Genomic DNA, 27,308 nt, shown 5'->3' with positions numbered 1-27,308 from the left:
CAAAGGCCAAGGGTTCGAATCCTCCCTTCCTCGTATTTGTCTGCAACGAATAAAGTCCGGAGAGCGCGAGACAGCGAAAGAGGCAGATTTTTGCTGCTCTGACAGACTAACCTAAGATTACCATAGATCCTCGACTATATCCGATTCACGGGACAAACAGTGTGAAGTATTCTTTTTGTTTATTCATCATCTTCATCATCATCATCATCATCATTATTGCCGTCGAGATCTTGAAAGATGAGTCAGATCTCTTTTGAAAATCTTCACAGGGGTCTGTCATGTTAGAGTTAGTTCTGGGCTTCGGATTGCGTCTGAGTTTAGAGTTTAGGATTTCGGTTTTAAATAGGTTCAGAATTAGGGTTTAGGCATAAAATTCCAGTTCGAGGAAGGGCTGAGGTTTCTCAACAAACAGGGCAGAATGCTGTGGCTTTCAACAACTGTGATTTTGATAAAATAAGTAGTAAAGCAATGCAGATTTCTTCATGTATTGATGTAGATTCATGGATCAAGGTATGGAAGCTCCCTATTGTAGAGATTGACTGGTATCAAGCTTGTCCGTTATGGTGTAGAGATGGAAATATGGATGCATTGTGGTATTATAATTCCATTTGAGAACAGTAAACCCTATTTAAAAGATGGATCTTATGAACCTTGGAGGGAAGTTTTTACAGTCAGTGAGGTCAGGAAAGGCCCTTACCATCACTCCTTTTGCACCTGAAAAACCGGAGGTAACAAGAAAATTTGAAGAAATTAAGCCTAGATATTGAGAAATTCCATAGAAAAGGTCAATTTTTTGGGTTTGAAATGAATGAGTGAATGCATGAACGTATCTCTATCTATCTGTATGTATGGAATGTATGATGTATGTATGTCTGATTTTTTTGCATTTGAAAAGATTGAGGTAACAATAAATTTGAAGCATATTCTTCCATTCTCACCCAATAACTTTAGAATTGTGGCATTTCATGAAAAAAAAACATTTTTGGGTTTTGAATGAATGAGTGAATGGATGAATGTATATATATGTGTTGATATGTGCATATATGCATGTATTATATGTTTGTATGCATTAATGAACGCATGGATGAATGTATGTATGTGGGGATATTTTGCATCTGGAGAAATTTTATAGAACACATCATATGTGGGCTTTAAATTAATGGATGAATGTATAACTGGTATCAGGTTCCTGCTCGAGCTGCTGCTGCTGCAGCGGTTGCTCGAACTATTGCTGGTCTTCCTCCCCATGAGCGATTGAATCTTCCATCAACTCTAGGAGGATCTCTATCTGTTTACGGTGGTAGAGCCCATGGAGAGAAACCCGATGAACTCGAGGCTGAATTTTACGAACAAGTAATTTAAAACTATCTGTTCATGTCTTAAGCTTTCTGGATTTATTTTATTCTAAAGCTTGAGTTGTGTTCAATTGCCCAAACGCCATGAATATTCTTTGATAATTTAATGTAAGAGTATTGGAAAATTAGGTCAGATTCGCCTCCTAACCATAGACCTTTATAGCATGCTCCATGCGCTTTTTCGAGATCTGTGGCTATATTAAATGTAGTAGCTATTGTGATGTCTACACCACAAAGTTCACCCCTGAACCCTACCATTGAATAGTAAATTCATTATATTTATCCTCTGTGAATTCCTGTGTGGTGACATTTAAGCTTATTGCATAATATGCTTTGGGATGTTGCCAATGTGTGTTTAAGTTTGTAACCAATGAAACCATCTTAAGAGAAACTTCATAGATTTTTTTGAATCTATAGCTGCAGCAATGCCACTTATACAAACAACATGTATTTATTGTATTTTTGGTCTTTTTCAGAATATCACTATCACCAATGTGTGTGTTTGTCTGTGACTTCACAATTATAACATTCCATTACAAGGAAGAATGCAACTCATATCTAGTGGAACCATCTTAACACAAAATCCAATTCGATAAATCCTCTTGTTGATATTGCAGGATTTTGATCCTGTAAGATACATGCTGGAAAATTTACCTGCAGAGAATGTGGATAAGAAATACTTTGAAGGGAAGGTAAGGAAATAACATGATGATAAAGTGATTCATACTGCCTTTCTGATACATATCTGCTTGAAATCTGTTTTTTAACGAATGTTTTTACGTCCTGACATGGCCAAGACAGGTTACACAAAGATTGTTGCAGCTTGATTTTAATACAGAAACACTTTCGAGCAAAGTCATGAATCATCATGAGGAGATGGGTGTGTGACGTTAATATAATATTTCATCACTTTATAACCATCAAGTTCTATACTTATATCTTCTTTCACTTCATCAATTACAGTTTTCCATATTAGTTTCAAACGAATTCATCCATGAGTTGATTTTATTTTGTGACAATGCATTTCTGGATAATCAAGTCAAGTAGTGTAGCTAGTGTGTGGCATGTTTGGATATGATATCCTTCAGTGTAACTAGTGTCTAGCATGTTTGGATATGATGTCCCTCAGGGTAATTCAAATCAATTCATACACAACTCAATTTGGAAATATGGCCTCATGGATCAGGTTTTGTAGTAGATTCATTTCGTTCTACACATTATTGTGTTAATTCTTTGGTTCTTGGTGTAGATTCCTTTGACACAGTATACGAGGGAATCCGTTGACAAAAGCAATCCCTTTATACTAGAATCTATCAAGGAGTAAAATCTATTGAGTGAGGAAACCAACACCTTTTTGGTACTATTGTTTTGTAAATCATAATAAACACCTGTTTTGTTAAAGTTTGATACTTGAAAGAGTACCCATATCTACAGGGTTGCAATGACAACTCGCTGACATCTCCACTTTGGTGGATAATATGGTTTATTGATTTAAGATAACCAGGGAAAGAAATAAGATTCACTCTCCCACTATAACCTATATACTATGCCTTGTACCTATATCTAGTTGCAATGCCATCTAGCTGACATTTGTACTTTGATGAATAATATGGTCTATCGATTTAAGATAACCAGAAAAGTAAATAAGATTCATGTTCCAACCATAGACCTTATGCTATGCAGTGTGCCAAAAACCGAGTCTATGTAGATTTTCTAGGCCCTGTACCTATACTTAAGCTATTTCCTATAGTTGACTTCACTCCATAAAGATCACCCAATAGATCATGGTGAGCAAACCCAACCTAGTCATCTAGCATAAATACTGGTCACCAAGCTCATATTGCACTTTATTAGCCACTTTTTCATTTGGCAAATATTTAGCACAATCTTTGGCTTTTATAGCGTTATCATGATAAACTTTGAACATGCCAGAAACACTTGAAGGAAGTCCTTAACTTCTTGCAATTTCTGTTTTTGTAACCCTCTACCACAATAGATAGATGGGGAGATGTAAACAGTAATAAGACTAATACTTGTGACAAATTAATTTTACCAACATTGTTTGCAAATTCCAACCAAATTAGTTTGTTTTTCCATTGAAATAAGTGGAAGCATGTCCTTATTTATGGTTAAAATTTGAATCTTATTGTTTTTTATAAAGAATCCGTTTGTTCAGATTCAAATCTTATTCTTATTTATGGTTAAAAAATCTTGTTGTTAATTATAAAGAATCTCGTTTTCATATATAAGTTTTTTGGATAGTGAAGGGTATGCAGTTAGTTATGGAATTGGAGAAGGATTTGCAGGTGACAAACATTATTTGTAAGGTACCAATTCATCTAGTAAATGATGCATCTTGATTTATGCATTGGAGACTTTTATGCAGATGAACACCTCAATCTTTTGCTTGTTTGCTATTCATCTGGCTTTCTGCTGTATAGCTTGTAAAGTGTGCGGATATTCTTTCATACATAAATCACCACTATCATATTTGCTTTTTTCATATGAAATTGGGATTTATTCTTCTCCATTGAATAGTATTAAGACTTTCTATTTGACATTTGCCTCTCTATTTGTCTCCATTTGTACTGGATATCTGACAAGGGGATCCAATTATTGTAAAATTTGTTTTCTAGATCCAGGCATAACTCTTAAAATATTTTCTGCTCTTACTACTTCTTCCCAGTTCTTTCAACTAATTTTCACACACTCCTTAATTCTAATGCATACTAATTCTTGCCATGGCTTGTACATTGTGGTTGTATTTTCATTGTTAGTATTTAAATTTAATCTCAGTAAGTTGGAGCTGTTTGAAGAATGTGAAATGATAACTTGTGCACTTCCAACATTCTAAAACTCATGTGTACAGGGAAGAATAGTGGAGGTTAACTATAACACGCAGTCATTTTTGTCATTCTTCAAAGGTCTATATCCTTACAATGGAAATGATTGAAGTTGTAACTTTAGGTTACATTTTTTATGCACTTCAGAATTGGGAAAATTCATTTGAACAAGAAAGACCCATCTCAGCGTAGTTTACTAATGATTTGTTAAGTATTGATCCTAACAATTTTGAGCATAGTTATCAATCAAAGTCTGTGCTTAGCTGAAGACATGTCTTTCCTATTTGCAGTTGTAATTCCCAGAAATATTAAGATCAACAGGTTCATGAACTCTAATGATTATGTCATTTTTGAAAAACTTCTAGTAATTTTGCTGCTTTTACAGAATGGAAGGAGGCATCTATCATCTGCCATTTATGAAGTTTCACAAAATTTGCTTGTGACATCCAACGTTAAGAAGAAACAGTTTTTACTGGTATGATTGGCTTCTATATACCACTGCATGTTTATATCTCTTCTGTAGATACATCACTTTGCATGCTGATATGGAAAATTTGCAGGAGTGAGGCTTGATAAGTTATAGCATAGAGATATTAAGATGAAAAGCTTTGATGTTATAAGTTTGTAAAATTGTCGAGGAAAATTATCAAGATGTATGTGCATGTGGTCATTAAAAGTTTGTCTTAAAGCGAACAGAAAAATATGATAGTAAAAGAAAAACTGTTGTGATTGTAAAAGATGTTGTACGTGCTGGAGAAGAAAATGGAGAGACTGGCATAACATGAACAAGAGTGTTAAATGATTATTCCTTTTCAGTCTCTTAAAACATCCATTTTTTGGCTTGTGGCATACTGGAGATTTGCAATTGGGATGGGGCTCAGTAGCGTTAGATTTTCATCATTATTTTCAGTACAGAATTGAATTGTCATTGTTTATGGGGGTTATGCTCTGCAGTATAGAACATGTGGAAAAGAAATGTGATCTGTATTTCTGTGACATGGTAGGATGCATATTCCTTGATTAATAGTGAATCGACATTTTCCTGGATATTATTCACGTTCTTTTGTTCAACCTTACTTGGAACCTAGTGAATCTGGTTATTAGTACACATGCATAAATGGGGGTAATAGGTGTCATTTGTGCTTGGAATTCCTTATATGCCACATTTCATGTTAAGCAATGATGATGAAAATGGAGAGAAATTTTGAAGAATGGGGGAGATAGAGATAATGAGAAACCGATGACAACATCACCACAAGCACTAGTGTTGGGATCCACAATGCACATTACAAAATCTTACGTCTGTTCATAGGTGTAAAATACTTAGCATACAATAAGTGTACAATATGTTTGCTAGGTATGTCAAAAGTATTCTACTTTTTTTTGAAGTACAATACGTGTTCTAATGATAAAATACGCAGAATATGTTAACTTATATTTGTATTGCATCTAACAATTGTTTTTTGTCCAAATTATAGTTATTTTGTTAACTATTAATTCTAGGAAATGTAAAATACTTGTTAAATTATGTAGAATACTTAGAATCCATGGAACATTTTGAAATTGCAGCTCTAAAACGTACAAGACGTGTTAAATACTTCAGAATATTTCAAAACATATTCTATACATAATATACACATTTTTAACAACTATGGTTCTGGGAATTGAAGCCCTTCAATTCAAACCCCAAGCTTATATGACCATGTTTACAGTTACTTATTGAAGTTTCAAATATGGATGCTTGATATAACAGAATCAAATCGAAGTTGAGTTTTTCTAAAAATGGGTAAAGTAAAATTTGGTTCCTAGGTTACTTAAAACTTCCAAAGTCCCAAATTGCTTGAAAGATGATCTGGAGATAAGGCATCAAGTAGAAAAATATATTCTTTTATCTACTAGGTTATTCCAACATGTATTAAACTTATTCGAGAAACTATACTTCAATGAAATGGCACGAGCTCTAAGAAGTAAACTTAGGATCTGAGGATACTTTATGTGTGGTGTGAGATACACTTGAGAAAGAAAGAGATGAAGGAAAGGAGGAAACACAACTCAACAGGAGGCATTGGTAAATATGTATTATGTATGGTTCAGCATACGAAAAAGAAGTAAAATTGAATTGAAGGAGATTGATGCTGAAAATAGTAAAATATATCTGCATTGTCATTCTTGTTTTTCAGAGTTATTGGAGGTGTTCCTTTATTTTCTATTGCTGTGTCAATCTGGGTCTAACCCACTTTAGCATACAGGGTGTATTGCCAATTTTAATCAAGATACAACATGCGATAGAAATCAAGTTGCGGCTAGAAGGCATAGTTGAAGAGGGAGATTATGCCAAAGTGAGTTGTGTAAATTCAATATCCGATCTTGAATTTTTTCCCCCTTCTAAGTAAATTTAATGAAAGTTTAGATTATTACTTGCACACCATCCATTCTATATGCAGGCTTTACGAATGTGCTCTGTTTGCATGCAAATTATGGACGAATGTACTGGGGTTGCAGCAATTGCAGATATGAACCTCAGCATAGAGGTAATAAAAGTTTTGTTATTATACTTCATAACATAGGGGTAATGAATGTTTGTTGCATAGTACGTAATATTTGTGTTCGTTAGCCCAAACATTCGTTTTCATACGTATGCAAACGAATGCGCATGTTATTAAAACATTCTTGTGTTTTTTTTTTACACTTTTTACCTTAACTTTCTTGCCCTAAAAAAACAACCTTATAATAAATAATGAGCGCAAAAGTATGGTATTTACTATACTTTGAGGGTGTTTTTCTTACGCGAATGATACGAATGTTCGCAAATGCGAATGCATGAATGGTACTGGGCAAACTTCTTATATGTTCTTAGGATAATGGCTTTTTATAAGCGAACATAAGTTGCGTTGTGAAACAATTGTCAACATGATTGACCATCACTTAGAAGGATAGGTAAATGAACATTATCCCATGTGAGGATTGAGAAAGATTGAAAGAAGAAAGAAAGAAAAATATATTAACGTCTTTTAAGAGACCAAAAAGGCCTATAAGGACAAAATAGGAGACTAATATAGTAAAATGTTGCATTGTCTTCGAGAACAACAAACCAAAATAAATGTAACTAAATGAAAAAAAATCTCAAGATTTCTAGCATACTTCAATCCAGAATGGAGAGATCTCCAACGCCAAGGAAGTACTCATGTTGGTGGCAGATATTAGCCTTTATCTGTCAATGACAAGGGTGGGGAGATTGTGGTGCCACAAGGCTGAGTCCTACATGCACAACAAAACAAATAGCTTTTACCCGAGGTATTGTAACCCCTTTTGCAATGTCCTAGTTTGGAGCCCGCTTATGTGTCCTGTGATTGACTTGTAGCATGAGTAGGAATGATGGGATGGAAGAAAGTGGAGATTGTTCTATCGTCTATGTTGATGAGATTTTGTTGTTGTATTGTTGTCCAACAACTTTTCCATATGTCTCTTGAATTCTAGCAAGAATAGGCCCAAGCGTTGTTGGTCCTCATTTTCCATTACCTTGTGTAGTGGCCCAAAGTCTTGATTAAAGAGGCAATGGTATCTCCCTCTTACTTATAGAAAATAGTAAAGTGGCAAACATAGTGCTCTTCAGATGACATAATTGCAGATTATATATTATTTCTTCCAGAGGTTTGTGTACATGTTTCTCTATCTAGATCTCTAACTGATGTGAAGAGGTCCACAGCTGCCCTATTACACTGTGCAAAGCATGCGGTAGATGTATGTCCTTATAAGAGGGTCTTTGGATGAGTCTATCCTCTGTTCTTAAAGATTGGCACAATGGTATGTTCTTCACATAGCTCTGTTAAAGATGTGTGCTAGCAACAAAAGCAATATGTCACAGGCATAGATAAAGTGCTTCTCTACCAATCCATCAGGATCGTGTGCCTTCGCAAATTGTAACCAATCAATAGTGTTTCTTACATTTTGTGGTGTAAAAAAGGTAGATTCATGTCAGGGTGTGCTATGTTCTGAGAAAGAATGAAGAAAGAACAAAGAAAGAAAGAAAAAAGAACGAAGAAAGAAAGAAGAAAGAAAGAAAGAAAGAAAGAGAAAGAAAGAAAGAGAAAGAAAGAAAGAGAAAGAAAGAAAGAAAGAAAGAAATGTTAACGTCTTTTAAGAGGCCAAAATGGCCTATAAGACCAAATAAGAGATTGCATCTTAAGTGTTGTCTTGTCTTTGAGAACAAATCAAAATAAAATAAATATTACACAGTAAATATAAAAGTAAATAACATGAAAAGAAAAGAAATGAGGGAATCTGGTTTTTGGCACATGTGAGATCCTCAAGTTAGGTATATTGTAGCTTTTGTCTTCGAAAGATCTCTAGCATAGGTCGATCCAGAATGGAAATGTCTCTGAAGCGAGGGAAGCACCTACGGTGGCGGGAGATAATGCCTTTTATCTGTCGATGACAAGGTTGTCGAGGTCGTGGTCCATGGGGACGAGGCCTACGTGCACAGCAAATTGCCATTGCCCGATCAATTGTAACCCCTTTGTTATGTGCTGGTCTGAAGCCCATTTGTGTATCCCGGGGTTGACTTCTAGCATTAGGAGTGATGGGGCTAAAGAATGTTGTGATTGTTCTTTGTGGATGAGCTTGTGTGGCTGTATTCTTCAACAACTTTTCCCTATGTCTCTTGAGCTCTAGCAAGAAAAGTCCTAGGCATCGTTGGTCGTCATATTCCATTACCTTGTGTAGTGGGCCAAAGCCTTGTTTAAAGAGGCAATGGTATCTCCCTCTGATTTCATAAAAGACACTACAATGACAAACATAGTGTTCCCCAGATTCCACTCCTTGATGACACAATTGGCAAATTCTCTCTTCTAGAGGTAGTTGTGTATATCGCCTACCTCAATCTCTATGACAATGTGAACATCCCTTATGAGGCGAAACTGATCTATAAGACTGAAAATGCTGTCTCATTTTAGAAAACAACAAACCAAACTAAACAATAATAAATTTGGGTTGTTGCATAAAGTACCCTGGCTCTCAAACAGTTGAATACAGGTATCTACATAGACATTCAATGCTCTTGAGAAGGAATCCAGATATTCCCATTGATATAACATTGTGAACTTAGGCGGACTGATACTTTTCCATCAGAAAGATCTCCAATTTGGGTTACCCAAGACAGAGAGGTCTCTGTAGCGAGGAAAGCACCATCAACATTGGATGGTAATAGCCTTGATTAATTGATATAAGGCTGACGAGGCCATGGTTCATATAGTCTAACACACGTGCATGAAAAATTACCCCAGGATAGACCTTACCCATGTAGCCTTGCATTGACATGGGGTGATGATGCTAAATATGGTGATGAGGATTCTTTGCTCATGTGGTTTGGTGGCTATATCCTTGTCTTTCAATAATTTCTATGTCTTTGCAGCAAGAACAACCTCAAGCGTCGTGATCTTTTTATTCGATTATGTTGCGTGGTGGATAGAAATCGCAACAGCTTGGCTCAAGCCTGAACCGAACCGTTAAACCATTTAAAAATGGTTTGGTGGTTCTGTTCTGTTCGGTTTAGGCTTGAGCTTCCTTAACTGGTTTGAGATCGGTTTGTGATGGCTCAAGCCAAACCAAATGGATTTGGGCCAAACGGTTAGCCTTAACTGGTTTAGGAACCAGTTCGGTTCAAGTTTGGAAATTCCCAAACCAGTCAAGGCTTAATCGGTTTGGTTTGGAAACTGAACCGTTGCCGATTCCTAGTGGTGGACCAAAGCGTTGTTTAAAGAGGCAGTAGTATCTCCCCCATATTCTTAAGAAACACTACTATGGCAAACAGAGGGTTCCTCTGATTCCAATTGCCAATTCCACAATTGTCAGCTATATTCTTCCATAGCTTTACTTTAATCTATAACTAATGTAACGAAGTTATGAGCTGTCACATCACACGGAGCCCATGGGAGACACATATTTCTGCAAAAAAGGGCCGGATGATAACCCAACATGTGATAAATGTAAACATAGGGCCTTATAGTGGGCTATTATCATATCAATTAAATTCTTGGAATAAATGAAGTACTATGTATGAGGGATTAATAAACAAGTAGTCTTAGTTCTCAGTGCTGAATGACATCAAGCACAACATTGAAACTGTCTTGGGGGGTTTATAATCTGTTTTAATATTTTCTAAAGTGGATGTTGACATATAGGAATGGCTGCAAAGGACACTGGAGAAGGTAGATCATGTTTTACTGGAAGTCTGTCAAAGTTTTGAAGCAGAGAAGTATAGAATGGTGAGTGCCAATGCTGTTAAACAGTTATGATTCTGCTGATGAAATATGACACTTTCTCTAAATTCAGGCATTTAGGTTGTTTCACATCGATTTGGTTACTTTTACTTTTACAGGTAATTGATGCTTATGCAATGATAGATGATGGGGGCTTGGGTGAAAAGGTCCAGAACTGTTTTGTGCAGATTGTTGTGTTAGAAACACATTCAGTATTGAAAAATGTGCTCTATGAGGTACATAATCATGCTTTGGATGAGCTAAAATATTTATATCCAGCATCATTAATGGTTCTGCGACAGAGCTCAATAAGAGAAAAGAGCCATACAATACTTTGTTTTGATGTACTTAATTGGTGGAATATTCATTTTTTTCTTCCTTCTATCTTTATTTAGTCCATCCACTCATGTAGCTCTGCCCACATGTTTTCTTGACATTCAATGCCAGTTTTCTGTGGGGTTTCCGTTTCTGTTTGGGTGCATGTAATTTGGATCTTTATTGACTCTACTTTGGGTGCATGTAATTTCCTATAAATTTTTTAAAGTAGATCTGGCTTTTGATTTCCATGAACTCATTTTAAACCTTCTTGTCCTCTTGCAATTCGTCTATCTCACCCAAGAGGAAAACTTTCCATGAGCTTGAACATTGACTCAATAAAAACCTTGGTTGAAGTATTGTATGAATTCAAGACTTTCTTAGTAATGGTGGCAAACAAAGTTTGCTATGTGAGCTCATCGGCATTAATAGCTGGTGCTCTGTACCAGAACTATTGTGGTGTTCGACAAAGCTTAACTCAAACTAATAGATCATAATGCAATTGCAAAGGGGGATGGATTTATAGAACTGCAAAGTAGAGGCAAAGTGAAAATGTATAGCAAGAAAAAGGGGCTAAGCAGTGGAGGGTTGGGCAGGATACAGAAATGCAGGGAGATACAGATTACAAACACTTCAAGTAAATGATATAGATTGGTCCATTGTGATTATGTTACAGTTTATATGTCCCTTTCTGTTCCATATAACTCAAGGCTGTCACATTTTAGATGATTGTTTACGAAATGTCCCACAGGAAGATGTAAAATCATATATACAACTTTAACTGCTTAAGTTGATGGATTACTGATATTCACGTATAAGCTTGCAACACAGTATTTCGTTTTGGGTATTGATATAAGTGATGTGGGTTCCCAGGAATAAAGCAGACCAAGTATACAACTTTGATTACCTGTTAAGGCTGCTCTATGTTGATGGATCGCTGTTATTTGTGTATAAGCTTACATTATGTACCACATTCCCTTTAAGGGATGTTCAACTGCAATCTAACTTGTCCTATCAATTTTCCCAATTCCTTCTGTGAGCTCAATCTATGTATATATAATTCAGTGCATGTTTCTGAATCTTACTCTTTTATCCAGGGAGAAGATCCAGCAACATCCCAGAAAAAATGCAGGTAAACCATATAATAAGTAATGTCCATTACGTACGTCTGGCATACGAACTTTGCACAGTTCCACACCTGAGATGCCATCATAGAATGACTATCTCATTGACCTCTGAATATTTTTAACTATTTTCAGATTCAATTAATACATTGACGATTGGTTTAGTGATGCAATAAACTTTTGATTAAGACAGTCTGATTAAGTTCATGTAACATGTGTGCATGATTATTGTGCAGGCTGCCATATAATGATCTTTGTGTGCAGTTGTCAGAACCAAAGTTTCGACAATGTCTTCATAAAACATTGGAGGTGTTGTTTGATCTTATGTGTTCTTATTTTTCAATGATGATTTGGCAACCACCTATGAAGGTATGCTAATTTTTGCACTTTTATTTATGCAATTATTACTTTGTATCTGCCACTCTCTATACTTTCTTAGTGTATATGAGTAGTTTGTATTGAGATTTATGCAGTAGATCAGCATGGCAATGACAATTGACTTTCAAATATGATCGTTAATGGAGGTTTTTGCTGTTACATGGTATCTATACTAACCACAAAGAGAAAGCACTTCATGGAGTAAACAGAAAGTTAAGGCCAGAAATCAAATCTTTAGATAAAAGTCGATTGGCCTTGCAAAATTGTGTGGCGTCTATACTAACTGCAAAGATAAACCACGTAATGGAGTAAACAGAAAGTTAAAGCCAGAAATCAAAGATTCCAGTCTTCATTAGCTAAAGGCGATTGACCTTGCAAAATTTCTTATCAACAGTGTTAACAAGGATTTTCAAGCTACATTTCCAGAAGACAGTCTTATAAAGGCATGGTACAGCCCGATCATGGAGTTGATTTATTGACATCTTCCCATCCAAAAAGAACTTCAGTTGTAGGCGCTTACATGGAATCCCTACTCTCTCAATTTGCATAATTGGGATTCAGGACTTTGTTTCTCTCAATAATAGCTCTCTTGGCAAATGCTCAGATATATCATGGAAATTTGATCCTGGAGTCAAGATTGTGCTGTGTATAGATTAATGAATGCACTTCATACTAACAGACAAACAAATTTTCCATGGCATTGGATAATAGGTTCCCTAAGTAACTGTGCACCAATTATGGTTGCTTACTCAACAGAATACTTTTATAATTTTCGGATGGCTGGTTTAGGCAGTGCATTCTAGGCTTTTTCAGGGAACAAATTTGTGGGGTAGATCTGTCAAATTGACCCTTGTATTCCTGGTTTCACTTTCTGTAAACTGCACTGAAGATCATGGATGTGAAATTTAGACCCTCAGTACATATCTCATGGTATCTAGGCGAATGGGATTATTATCACCAAAGTCTATTCAATGATGTTGACTGTCTTTAGTAGCTCTCATTAGGTAAGAACATACTGTTGCATCAGTAATGTTGAATGCCATCAGTAATGTTTTCTTCAGAGTAGACGATCTAGGATATGCTGGTACAGTACTTATGGGGGCTTTGGATTTAGTCTTCAGTAGATGCAGATGATGAGAGATGTAATATTCTCTATGTTCTGGGGCCAGAATTGTCCTTTTTCTTCTCTGGCAGGCACTCTACAGTGGTTTATAGTCGGACTGGCTTGCTTGCATAGTGTGCTGTTTCAGATCCAATACCTCACATATTCAGTTTCATGCATACCAAAGAATTGGGTTTTTGGACTACATATTTTGCTTTTGGTGTTTAAAAGAAAGGAATGGGAATTCCTGAAGATAAAGAAACAAAATGAAGTGAGATATGAAGAAACATTTAGATTAATAAACTGCTGCATTGGATGGAAAAACTCAAATTTCGGAAGAAGGAATTTACTTTGAAAATGAAAATGCATTGGTTTTGGCATATCATATTAATTAGAAAAGGTTGTGTGAGCGATGGAGCCAAGAAATGGAAAGATGGAGCATTCCTATAGTTAGGGAAAAACAAAAATAATGAGTATAATAACTAATAAAACAGAAAGGTGGCTTCATATACGAGACAACCCTAAATCAATGAGCTGTATACAATTAATCTATTGAGTTGGATTTTTGTCACACTTTTACCATCGACATTGGAGGTTGTGATGTATAATTCAGCTGTTTTGAACTTCGTTTGTACAGGAAAGAGAGAGGCTAACTAAAGACAATCAATCTCAAGCAATTGTTACTCGTGATTATGGAAATAGAACAACAGATTCTGTGAGTGAAAATAAGAAAATTGAATCTGCTGAGCATCAGGTGTCAACAACAATAGAACATGGCTTAAACTCGCAGGGTGTTCTCTATAATACTGCATCGGATTCCTTGTGCAATATTGGCTCTACTTTTGCTATTGGTGGTGAAACGGATGACCTCTCGTTGGGTGAAGATCAGGATATTGGGAAAGTAATTGATGAAGCTGTGGTTCAAGGTTCTCTTAGTGATCTCACAGAGAACATGAGAAGTGAGACTATTGTCAGTGTCAGCAAAGCATTAGACAAAGGACGAAAACATGTGTGGGAGCTTGCTGCCCGTCGTGTGTCAGCCTTACTTTCATGTGATGCATTGTGTACTACCAGCCCACATCATTTCCTTCAGAGCTTGGATTGGGTCAACAAGTTTGTTTTGGCCGGGGAGGCATTTAGTGGTGCAGAAGCTATATCACTTAGATCCAAACTTGTGAAGTTGTGCGAAAAGTATTTCAGTACCTTTCATCGACAAAATTTAGAGGTAATGCTTCACATATCTTGTGGCATTTTGGAAAATGATATAATCTGTACAGAATTGTGTATGCTTTCTTACAATGTATCCATTAAACTAAAAGAGTTGAGAATATTTGAATTCTCTAGAGCAATTATCATGTCTTCGGAAGAATTTTCCTATGGTCCTAGTGATGTTACTATTTTGTGCATAACAACATGAGAGTGAGCATATCCTACATGAATATGTAAAGGTGCACAATTGAGTGGCAGGATATTATTATATAACCAAACTATAGTCTGACTGGTGTGACTTCAAAGTTCCTCTGTATGCACCAGAATCCTATTCTAAAGATCATAGTCCAAAAATGGAAATATGCATAGTGCTAACTTATACCAAAGATTTAAATCCATAGGAAGCCCATACTAAATGTTAAAATAAGGGAAAACATTATGATGAAGGAAAGGAAGTTATTTTACTTTTCTTATGCTATAGCATCTGAATGTTCCTGAATCTTACATTTGATTTGGCTTGCCAGGTTTTGCGCATGATGCTTGAGAAGGAATTATGGCAACAACTTCCTCCAGCTGCTATTAAGACCGTTAATTTGGCTGGATTATTGGGTGATGGTGCTCCGGTACTTATGGGATCCCCGTTGGGTTTGTCTAGGGAAAGTGATTCAAGGAGCAGTCATACTTTATCAGATCAGGGAATGCCTGGGAAAGAAGAGAGCAAAGCTGGATTTGCTTTTTGGCTAGAGAAAGGAAATCCTTTTAGTGAAAGGAAAAGTCAGGGCGTTACATTGGCAAATACTGATTTCAAACATGCAACAAAAATGATGGGAGAAAGCAATATATCCAGAACAGATAACGATCAATTCAAGGTTTCAGATGCTGCATCTTGTGGAACAATGACAAATGGTACAATGGAGCACCATGATTCCAATTTGAATGATGAGCTTAATGAGGATGAGGATGAAGATCTATTGGCTGATTTCATTGATGAAGATAGTCAACTTCCAAGTAGAGTCTATAGGGGTTCAAACAATGGCAGATCTAAAGATAAGCGAGGTCAAGTCATCACTGATGAAGATTTGATTTTGACAGGATCAGCCGTTGGTATTTTAAGGCAATTTCAAAACTTCCTTCTTGATGTTTTTAACCTGCATCTGAAATATTTCAATTTCATCCTCATGGTTGACGCCTAAGTGTGATGATACTGCCATATTTTTAAACGATAAAGTTTTAATGTTCTATCTTGCCTATATTGCCATATTATGCCTTCATTTGGAAATTCATTCATATTTCTTATCGTTAGCATCAATATGCATCCATGATATATGTTTTTATACGCTATGTCTTACAGGATTCATTACTCTCTTCTAAGATTTCAAGCTTCATTTAATCTCCAGCTTTGGTAGCTGTTAAGTTATAAGGTTGATTACATATTATAATATGTTTTCTTATCTGTTGATGAAACCATAAAGGAGACTCAAAATATATTGTAGATGATCAAAGCTAGAGGTCTTCCTTAGTTCATAGACTCTTGACTTATAATTTCTTCGAAAAATGTAGCCTAGTCTAGGTATGTAGTTGATGCATCTTAACTGATATATTTCATCACTGTAACAGCTATAATGAACGTAGAAACAACTTCCACAGTCTATAGTTGTTTTTAGTGAATAGTTCTGAAATCTACTTCTTTTGAATGATGGAGTTTTGATAATGAGATTTTTCTAATCTCAGATATATGGATAAATATGCAAGGCTGATGCAGATACTGCAACCCATTGCTTCAGAGGTTTTCCGAGTAAGTTCTATCTCACTGTTAAGCGTACTTCTAATCGATGTAACATACTATTGTTATTTTTGATATCTCTGATTTTTATTAATTTTGAGAGTTTTGCTACATATTCTTTATTACTGCTAGTGAGTGAGAAGATTAATATATGTATCTCTATCTATTTATCTGTCTATTTATGTTATGTGTCTAATATCTACTTGTATGTCTACTTATCTTGGAATGGGGCACCATCTTCTGGATTTCATAGAATAGAGATTTTCTAACACATATTTAGAAACAGATTTATACATTATTTCTGAGTAAGGAATCCGAGAGGCATGGCCATGCCTTCTCTTGATACTTGTCATGTGTATGGAGTCTTTTTGTACACTGCATGAGCTAGTTGTCTCCATTTTCAGCCAGTTGTCTTAATGACATAAGTGCCAACCTTGGGTACCTTCGTTTAGGGAGCTCCCAAAGACGTTGGATAAATGTCACTGATCGGAACAATGCCTCGGTTATTATAGGTGCTGCTCCCATCTCTGCCCGGATTATATCGTGGGGCACCGATGCTTTGCTCCTTATCGTGCGAGCAATCATTGACACTAAAGGTCTCTCTAAATCTTTCCAATGATTTGCCTGGTTAAGACTCGGTCCCCATGTTTCTACTCCATAGAGAAGAGTTGGTGTGTCAAGTGTATCAAATAACCATAGCTTAGTCCGTGGCTCTTGGAACTGCAAATGTGCACCAAGGAGAGGACAAATCACGAAGATATTGTAGTGGAGCATTTTATATATGCTTGAGATAATATTGCAGAGCTCTTGGCCTTCATGGCTAACTGAGTTGTGTGAAGCATTCTCAGAGACCTTGGGGTATTGTCACCATTATGCCTATTCTCATTTCAGGAGATTGGCATCTCCCAACAAACGACTACAATATCGTGATTGGTCATTCTATGGCCAAACTATATGCATCTATTTCTAAGAATGGGTTGGGCATGTTAGCAGAGAAAGAAGGTATTTGAGTTGAGGGACAAGCTGGTTTGAGGAGAAGGGTCTCTACCATATCGCATATCTTTACATTTCAGATCAAGGAGCAAATATACTGTAGGTTTGTGGATTTTTGGAAAGTTTTTGCTATGATCCTGAATTCTGATCGATGGGTAGATTAAAGGGCTTAAGAGTTCCACATGAGCTGATATGGGGTGATGGTTTTTGTGGAATAATGTTGGAGAATTCTAACATAAGAGGGATTACCACTATGGGTCAGGAAATCAACACCAGTTTTGATTTATGGCCAAAGATAGTGCAGTAGTTTTTACCGGGTCAAATTTAATGCAATAATGCAGCTTTGGGAGGGTAGAAAGGGTTCTTTTCCAGGCTCAGTCTTATTAACCATGTGCGATGTTTGGTTCTTTGAAACTTTGGTTACCTCACTTGGTTATCAGCAGTTCAGATCTATGGTCCATGGAGATTGATAGAGGCCACTTGTCTCACGGCCAAAACAGCACCTGGGGCACATTGAAGTTCGCGAATACCTGAAATGCCTGACTTCTTCACAATCTGAGGCACCATGGCAGGCACTGCCTCGGCATCTTATCATGGAGCATGTTGATTTTAAAAGGGCCCTTGCAGGATCTCATGCGATGATCTCCTTGCCTTTGTATGAGTAGAAGTAGTACCAATTCTCACCCAATTTATACTATACTTGCTCAATGTAGTATCCATTTTGTATGATGAATAGAATTTGTCATCTCCTTTTGTTTTTCCTTGTTGTCCAGCATTGTATTGGATCCCATCTCATCTGCAAATATTAATGTCTTTTTGAGTTGAAGATCATTTTAGCTTTTCCTATATATTAGTGTCTTTTTGGTCTGTTCATTACCTTTGTTGACATCTCTTTCATGGTAATAGGTTGTACCGTGCATAATGCAGAGGTTTCTATTGATTAACTTAATTCTCAAGTCTACTTTAGATACATGCTAACTGCCACAAATCTCATGCTTTTTTGGCAAATGGGGCCAATATTATACATTTAATTTCAAAGAAGATTAATATATCGGGACATAATTTGCTTTGCAGTAAGATAGTTTCAGCATCAGCATGCTCTCCTTACCGTTGAATATTAAGATTCCTTCGGCATCTTGATTTCCTATTCCTGAGTAATTGACAAGTACTTTCTACTACAGCCAATGAACATGTACATTTATTTATACACATTCCAAAAAATAAATATATGGATAGACCATTTACATTCTATTGAGATGTAGATATATGTTTACATCTTGTCTAATGCAGAAATAGAAGCACCTATCTATAATCAGGTTTTATAAAAAATAATTAGAAATTAAGAGTAGCCTAATGTTTAGCCTAGTTTAGAGCTTTGGATTTATCTGTTTTTCATTCCTTTTAAACAGTTTATAATTCTTTATTTTAGAATTGTTCTTAGCTCATATCCATCTGTTCGAATTTAAAAATTATGTATATGTTTAGTTTGACATGAAATTGTTGTATTCGATGGCTGTTTTTGTATGGTTCGGAATTCAGATGCAACATTCTTTGAACTGAAAATTGTCTTATTATTAAACTGCCTTTTTATGGTTCTCAATCGTGGTTTTAGCTTTTAAAGTAATCTGAGATTTCTTAATGATTTTTTTACAGGGTTTTGGGCAGTTATTTGAATTGTATTTCCACTGTATTTTCAAGATCTTTGGGCATCGCGATGCCTTTACTGGCACTCGAGGACAAGCTGATAATCCCAATCGTAACCTCCAATCCCCGTTTTCTCTAATTAGTATATTCGATTGAAAATTTGTGGTTAATTGAAAAGAAAATGTAGACTCATTTTCTTTACATTCATGAAAGATTCTGCTTATACTAATTGCAGTGTTGACAACTCGATTGCGAGCTACGTTGGTTCGTATATCTCAAGGTTTAGAAGATCAGCGTTCTAAGAATGGTGTCAGTACAATCAATCAGCAACCGCTCCAGACTTCAGGCATCCAGTTGAGCCCAGATTTTACCCATTTAAACTCCATCCAGGGAGCCACAAACACATTTTTGTCTGCAGTGAATATGCATGGCCTAAAGGTATGTGGGTACAAATACTGATTCTGTGTCATCCTTTTTAATGTTCAGATGTAGTTGCTCATAATATTTTCATTCTCACATATAAGGATTAAAGGTTGCTTTTGATATGTATTAGACTTCTAATATTTTTGTATCCAAACGATTGTAGAGCACGGATTAGAGATGGGGAATGAGGGTTGAAAATGTAGAATGGTAAAGATGTAGAAATATATTCTTGTGAGTCCAAATCACAATGTGCATGCTGAAAAACAAAAACGTAAACAACAAAAAACATTGGAAAAATTTCCTTATTACTGTGGGGTGATAAAATGCAACTTAGAATCCTGATCCGTTATTTAACAGTTCCATGGACATGTTATCATAAACGAAGAAATATATTGTTGTATCTATCCTCGTAGTAGAAGTTCATTAACACGCTACATTGTTACTCCACTGTTCAAATGGGTTAGTAACATTTGGTTCTTTTGTGAACTACCATCTTTTAACCAAACTAGGTTTACGGTTTATTGTATACAGTAAGAGCTATTTGTGAAATACCCCTCTTTATTTTTGATAATTGTGAAACTACTGCTAACTTTTTAGCAATTGTCAAAATGGCCCAAATTAGGGCTGCGACTAGTTTGGCTGATGGCTCCCCTTGTGATTTTTCTGCCCAAATGGATTTCGCTGGCAGTTATAATGAATATACATTCTTTGCAGAATTGATCAACTGTTGTCAGAAAATTGAAACAGAATCCTTATTATGATCAAAAGTTGCTTACGTTCATCTACAACTCAGTGATATGAGGGCAAATAGTGCATTTATGAAAGTGGAAGACAATGAGCACTACCAAACAGCACAACATGATGAACTAGCAAATTTCCAAAACTATTCATTGCAAGTCATTAAACATCTACATGGAATTCTCAATCGAATTAAAGCTACTGCAAGTAGAGTTCATATAACTCTTCTGAGTATAATGTGCGTATCTCCTTAAGTGGTTGTGAGAACGAATTCTCTTCTAGGTGTGAAGGCTTCGTAGTAGCTGGACTGAACATAACTTTGTACCAATTTTCAAGAGTGGAAATTCCATAATACCTAGCAATTATAGGACTATTATGATTGGTCATTACTTCGCTAAACTATAATCTTCGATCCTAGAGTCAGAATTTGTGTTGGGCAGAGAGAAATGGCTGCAGTTCATCTAGACAGATAAGTTTCTGAAAAGGGTTCACAACTTTGGATCACACATTAGCCCTCCCAGCCCAGAAACCATAAATAAAGAATCTAGTGTTGCTTTGTGAATTTCTTGAAATTCCTCCACACTATATAGTGTGCTTGGTTACTGCAGCCAACTAGAAGCCCTTGGAGTTACAACATCAGAACTTGAATTCTTCTTGGGAAAGGAAAAGTTGGTCTCATTATCTTGCACATATATATGAGTAACATTCAAAAAGCCTCGGCTCCGCCTACAGGAGACTGCCTACACTTGGTTTTCATGTGGATATGCAGCCCTTGGTGCCATTGAAAGACAATGTGGCACATTTCTAGTTCCATGAACCACAAACTAAATTGTGGTTGTTTGATATTGTCAGAACACCAACTCTTCGTTACACAGTAGAAATTTGGGACCAAACCTTTATGGGGCTCATAACTGGACAGATTTAATGATCTTTAATCTCGATGGTTGCTGCATAACAGGGAGCAAAGCATAACATGGTACTATCTGGGCTGAGATTGGAGCAGCCCTAATAATAACCAAGGCATTACCTCAATCAGTTATTGATAGCCAATGGATACTTATGCCATTAAAATAGCTGGCTGAAACTGGAGACAATTGTTTTTGGCTGAAGCTGGCTGAAATGCAGGAATGTTTCCAATTGCATGGCATAAGTATAGGTGCACTACCCCCATTTTAACATAGCTTGGATTGTCCACGCCTGAACATGACTACAGTGGAAAAAAATAGTGTGATGTGACCTGATATCATTCAATTAGATAATGAAAGAACATGGATGAGCTACACATCTCTCAGCAGGAAGATGGCCCACCACAAGGCACTCTGTTTACACACATCACAAGATGGTTTCATTATCAGGCCTTTTGATATGGATGCACATCTATCTCATGCTCTCTCTACTGTAATAGGCAGCTCAGAAAAACTTCGCATTAGTTAGAAATTTAGATAAATATATATGCATGCAAACCTTTGAAAGAATGGATCGGCCAAATTTTCAATTGGGGGGGGGCCTGGAATCCATGATGTTTTTATGAAATAAAGGTAGATATCAGCGGTTTGACACATAAGGCAATTTCATTGAATATGAAGACCAACCATGATTGGGACTGCTCTTATTAGAACTCATGAGACATAGAGAGGAGTTGATGACAGACAACTTTCTCTCTAGATTATGTTGAGGGCAATCTTTTTGGCATTATAAGCTGATGTGCGAAATAGTGACACAAGCTTTTCAGCAAAATAGTCGAGGAATTTTGAAGATTTATAGTCACGGTGTTCACTAAACCTCTTTATATATTTCTTTGCCAAAAAAGCTAAAAAGGTTTCTTTATTGCTACATGCTAGAGATTATGACAAGTTTGCTCTCCAAATTGCATGAATTTCGTATCTTGTGCTATTGCGAATTACAGAAGCAAATAAATTCCATGAATATTCTGAGTCTTTGCATCGTAATCTGTATCTATACTTAAACTTCACCACAATGAATTTCAGTATTAGGGAATTTCTATTCTATTAGATTAAGCCTCGAGAAAAGACTACTCTGAAATAGAAAATGCAAATGTGTTTGAGGAAAGAAACAATACATCCCCCTGATGCTGAACTTTTGAAATCTCATTTAAAGTGTAAGAACCATGCTCTAAATTGGTAGTGGTCAGATGCAAGAACACCATTCAAATTGGTAGTGTGGTGCTAGAACAATGAAGAAACTGGCACTAAAAGCTTTTGTCCTTTCTTTGTTACCATTGGTGTTTCTGGGTTTCAGTGCATTCTAACAATTTCTAAAAAGTTATGAGTATTCTTACAGTTATGGAAATAAAGAGGGCCATTTTCACAAATAGCTGTTAAAATAATATACCTAATGTAGAATACTGTCAATAGAAAATTGAAAATATTTTAAATTATTAATAAAAGGAGATGGAACAAGCTGAAATAACAAAGAAAGATACATTAACACCTTTTAAGAGGCCAAAATGACCTATAGACCAAACAAGAGATTACATCTTAAAATGCTGTCTTAAAACTTTGTTTAGGGAGCTCCCAAAGCCTTTGGGTAAAGAAGATAGGAAGAAAGAAAACCTAGTTGCATGCCATACAAAAAGGCCCAATAATCATCAAGGCATTGTTCTGATCAGTGTCTGGTATCGAACGGCTTTGGGAGCTCTCGAAATGAAGCTACACAAGGTTAGCACTAATGTCATTAAAACAATTTGCTAAATACGGAGATAATCATTGTTGGTATGCTGAAATGCAACTATGGTTCGAGTCACTTGGCATAAGCATGAATGCGCTAACCCCATTCCAATATCATTTGAACATGACCAAAGTTGAAAAGAATAGAATAATCTGAATTGATGCTATCAAGCTATATATCAGAAGAACATGGATCAACCCCCCAACGTCTCTTGGTAGGAAGATGGCCCACTATAAGGCACACTTTTTGCACACATAAGAGGATGGATTCATCATACCGATGCTTGTATAATGATATAGGGAGAAGTTTTTGAAGGACAACAACATAACCGCACAAATTATCAACAAAGAACAATCACAACTTTCTTAGCCCACTCCATCACACTACTCATGCTATAAGTCAATCATGAGCTACACAAATGGGTTTTGGGACTAGGACATTCCAAAGGGGTGATAATAGATCAAGTAATGGCAATTTGTCGTGCATGTATTCCTCGGTCTAGTTGACCACAGTCTCACCACCGTTGTCATTGACCGATAGAGGCCCTCCCGCCATCACAAGTGCTCCCCTGTCTTCAGTGGTCTCTCTGTTCTGGATTGACCCTATGCTGTTGATCTATTGAAGATAAAATTACAAGCTATCTGACTTAAGATTTATACATGTATAGATACAGAGTTCTTTAGTCACTTGCATTTTATGCAGTTTTTTACCTAGTTACATTTGTTTTGGTTTGTTGTTCTCAAAGACTAGACAACATTTTAAGATGTAATCTTTTGTTTGGTCCTATAGACATTTTGGCCTCTTAAAGACGTTCATATATCTTTCTTTCTAGGATCAATATTTTCTTTTTGCATTAGTGGATAGCTGGGATTGATATGTTGACTTTTGGAATTTTGCCTTTTGCAGACGTTCCATTTAATTTCTTATAACGAAGAATGCCCAGATTTGTTTCCCTTCCTCTAGCATGAAACCTATCCAATACACATGTTTTCGAAAGCCTTGGCATATAGGTTTTCAATGATAATGCATTCTTTTGATATTATATTTTCTTCGCATTGTACTAAATGAATTTCAAGGCAGAAATGTATTAATAGTATGATGTTTTTAGTGTGGATGCTGTCTTTTTGTAAATTTATAAGAATTCAGTACAAAAGGGCAGAAGCTATATGAAACTTGTTTTTGCTGGAGATTCTTGCTGCACAAACTAGGGCTAACTTTCTGAGTGTGTGATGCAGGAACGGTTTGTTGCCATTGAGTCTTTGCTTTGCGTTTCTCATATGTTGAGGAAATCACGTTCTCACTTACAGATGCTGCTACCCCAGGATGCACTGGCTTCTCTAGATAATTTCTATAGTCGCACAGTAAGCAAAGTGTCTTTTAAAGCTTTACAATATTGAATTTGAGCTTGAATTTTAGTGCCTCGGAAAGTTAATATTATAACAAAGTGGTTTATTGGTACTCTTTGGGTGTGTAAATTATCTTAAAATTAGCACAAGGATAGTCAACCTTGGTCTTTCCATAGTAATAGTTTGATCATTATATATCTGACTCAGGCACGTATGCAAACCCCGATGGGTCTTTCAATGAGGATGCTCATGAGTCACCAATAATGAGATTGCCCAGTGCTATAGATTAGAGGTTATATCTCATACAATGGCTGTACAGCTTGTGCTTTCCAGTTTACTAATGAGCTGACAATGTTTTATTGTGTGTTGTTGAACATGTCGTAATGGACCATTGCTTTATGTCAGGAGATGTCCTGGTAAGGTAGTATTATTAGAACACATATTGAGAATGTTACTAGAACATCATTCATCACAGAAAATTAAAGGTTGCTCTGTGTTCATCTATATCTTATTTCCCTGATTGCTTGCTTGATGTTACTTTCCATTTAGGTTTTATTTTTTTCTAGGAAGAGCTGGTTTTGAATTGTGGGTTGATGTGTTGTTGTTCTCATTGTGTTGATTATATATTAGCCCCTTATGATGAAGGGTAGTGTTTTTTGAACCGTTGCTTATATGTAAAATATGCCAGGTTGATGTTGCTGTGGATCTACAGGAACATGTTTACCGGACAGTTGCAAGATTGCTCTTAAATGTTGGTGGGTAAGTCAGTGTGAGTGCAAATAACGCACTATCAAACTCTACTCTGATTTTGTAGTGTTGGACTAATTTATAGCAAGAAAATACTATTCTTTCTTTTCTTTTTAGTCAGGTTTTTTGTTTGTTTCGTTTGATTGAATTTCAGTGCCAGCTTAATTCATGGACTAGATTTTTCTTCACCTCTGAGCAAGTGATACTGCTGCTCATTCGTTTTCTTTTTGCATGTGCACCTCTTCTTGGGTACTGGGATCGTAGAGATGTCATAGCCTCTATGCTTTGCATGATGTTGATGGACTCTGACTTTCTACCTGGTCACTGAAGCTTATGTTGTGTTTGTAGTTTTTTGTATGTGCCTGATATTTTCTGTGTCTCGTTTTGCGTTTACTTCTTTGAATCTTTTAAGATGCTTTGTTTACTTAATCTGCGACAATTCCCCCAAATTGTAATAACTCTTATCATGGCTTTTCAAATTACAATGTATGCTATTTATCTATATCCATGGCGGAATGATTATATTGTTTCTATTCCAGATATGTTGATCGGATCGGAAATGTCAGGTGGGAGCCAAAAGAGCTTGGTACAGAGCATAATGGGTAATTTTCTTCTATAATGTCGAAGTTCGTTATTCATCGCGTATTTTTAATCTCCATGGCAGTATACCTTGTGTTCTATATGACTGTGTCATCAAAATGTGGAAACCTTTCATGTGGTTAGGAGTGTTTTTTTGTATTTCATGGTACAGTAACCCCATTGTCAGAAACAAAAAGCATATTTTTCATATAGATCTTATAAATAGTTGAATGGCTTTATTATGGTCATGATGCTAAATTGATTTATTATGTGCTATTTCGTGAGCTCAAAAAATATAGGCACTTTAAATTTATAGTTTTATTTTGGAATGTAACTAGAAATTTGTGGCAGGATTGTATTTCAATTCATATGTATTTCTGTTTATGTTATCCAGGTATGTTGACCTTTTGCTTGGAGAGTTCAAGCATTTTGCAAATAAATTGGCTCATGTAGATATCTCAAAAGAGGTGATTATCTTTTGCAAGGAAATGATCTTACAATGCTAGGTTACCATAGTGATTTCAAACACTTAGGCAGAATTAGGTTGACGTCAAATAATATGTTAACTTGGTTAAATCTGATTTTGAGACTATGGATCTCACATTAGCATTTCTTTCTTTTCTTGATGACAGACTCGTGAGGTACTGCTCGAGTATGGAGTTGACACTTTGGCCGAAGTTCTGGTTGAAGGGTTATCTCGTGTGAAGAGGTGCACAAACGAGGGGCGTGCACTTATGTCATTAGATCTGCAAGTCTTAATCAATGGACTGAGACATCTTGCTCCTCATAGATTTGCTTCAAATTTGCATATTGTGGAAGCATATATCAAGGTACTGCCCAGCTTTTCATCTGGAAGGATGCAAGTGAGGTCTTTGGATGTGTTTTGCATTTAAGAAATAATTGACTATTTTGGGATTAAGAATCTAATCCTGTATTCTTCTGGGAGAAAATATAGACATTGACAAACATCAGATATTACACTTGTTTTCCTTTCTTAATGCCTTTTGTAACCTTATGACAACTATATACCCTCATTTGCCCCATAGTGATTCTGACACATGTATGAAGAATTGAATTAATTAGTTGAACTCAGATAAAATATGCCCTTTTTTCAGGCTTATTATCTCCCCGAGACCGAGTATCTTCACTGGGTTAGAGGTCATCCGGTAAGCTTACATTTGCAACTCAAAAATTTTCCATTGTAATTTTTCAAACCAAATGTTGGGCCTCATTTTCCTTCTTTTTCTATTATCGATTTTTCACTTGTGCTCATAATGCAGGAGTACACAAAAGGGCAAGTAACAAGTCTAATAAACTTAGTTGCGTCTTGTCACAAATGGACTAGAAAATCGAGGGTGGAAATATTGGAAAAGGTTGAGGCAGGAGAATTTTGACATAGAACTATCTCCTGCTGAATTCTTTGAAGTGCGGAAGGATATATTGCCTTTAACATTCTGAAGGATATGTAAGTTTATGCTCCTTAGAAGGAAGGCTAAATATATATCATTCTTTCTTTTGCCCCACCCAAACTATGTATTTTTCATGTACAATAAAATCTATATATTCAGATAGTGAATCCTTTGGGTTGGTAATTATTGTTGGGCTCCACCATGATCATCCACCATCCATGCCTGTGTGCAAAACAATCCAAAAGACTATTTGAAGGTCATAAAATGTGCAATAAAATGCCTATATCAGAGAATGTATATTAAGAAAATTTCTCTGTAAGAGGCTATGTGAAGGCCGTAAAATGTGCAATAAAGATTGCTGCTTTGTTTCTTAAA

General features: G+C 36.1%; 1 protein-coding gene across 3 annotated transcripts; it reads left to right on the top strand.

Annotated features, from left to right (window-relative positions):
* LOC147861889 (coiled-coil protein) lies at positions 1 to 27,308 on the top strand. 3 transcript variants are annotated; one of them, XM_087322896.1, is made up of 24 exons: positions 3 to 728; positions 1,186 to 1,353; positions 1,973 to 2,047; positions 2,157 to 2,235; positions 3,618 to 3,682; positions 4,584 to 4,673; positions 6,448 to 6,537; positions 6,643 to 6,729; positions 10,378 to 10,461; positions 10,575 to 10,691; positions 11,868 to 11,902; positions 12,131 to 12,263; positions 14,012 to 14,599; positions 15,108 to 15,697; positions 16,315 to 16,378; positions 19,013 to 19,115; positions 19,239 to 19,441; positions 24,088 to 24,213; positions 24,887 to 24,957; positions 25,485 to 25,547; positions 25,919 to 25,991; positions 26,157 to 26,354; positions 26,640 to 26,690; positions 26,805 to 27,308. In XM_087322896.1, exons 1-24 carry the CDS (start codon positions 636 to 638, stop codon positions 26,916 to 26,918), a joined length of 3,360 nt encoding a protein of 1,119 aa, XP_087179022.1. In that variant the 5' UTR covers positions 3 to 635; the 3' UTR covers positions 26,919 to 27,308. The 3 variants fall into 3 exon arrangements, with proteins under 3 accessions (XP_087179023.1, XP_087179022.1, XP_087179024.1); XM_087322897.1 differs by lacking the exons at positions 26,640 to 26,690; positions 26,805 to 27,308 and having other exon boundaries at positions 1 to 728; positions 24,887 to 24,953; positions 26,157 to 26,297; XM_087322898.1 differs by lacking the exons at positions 3 to 728; positions 1,186 to 1,353 and having other exon boundaries at positions 3,623 to 3,682.

Source organism: Azolla caroliniana, unplaced genomic scaffold (assembly GCF_043228905.1).
Source record: "Azolla caroliniana isolate FFs.n. ecotype wild unplaced genomic scaffold, voAzoCaro1.0.p SCAF_7, whole genome shotgun sequence".
NCBI classification, from domain to species: Eukaryota; Viridiplantae; Streptophyta; class Polypodiopsida; order Salviniales; family Salviniaceae; genus Azolla; species Azolla caroliniana.
This window is presented reverse-complemented; position numbering and strand designations above follow the sequence as displayed.

What these genes read in the sequence shown, in the direction of transcription:
- LOC147861889 (XM_087322896.1), top strand. Translation starts at nt 636, where the DNA reads ATGGATCTTATGAACCTTGGAGGGAAGTTTTTACAGTCAGTGAGGTCA. An exon ending in AGAAGAAACAGTTTTTACTG is followed by an intron (nt 4,674 to 6,447) that starts GTATGATTGGCT and finishes TTTAGCATACAG; the next exon opens with GGTGTATTGCCAATTTTAAT. An exon ending in ACATCCCAGAAAAAATGCAG is followed by an intron (nt 11,903 to 12,130) that starts GTAAACCATATA and finishes ATTATTGTGCAG; the next exon opens with GCTGCCATATAATGATCTTT.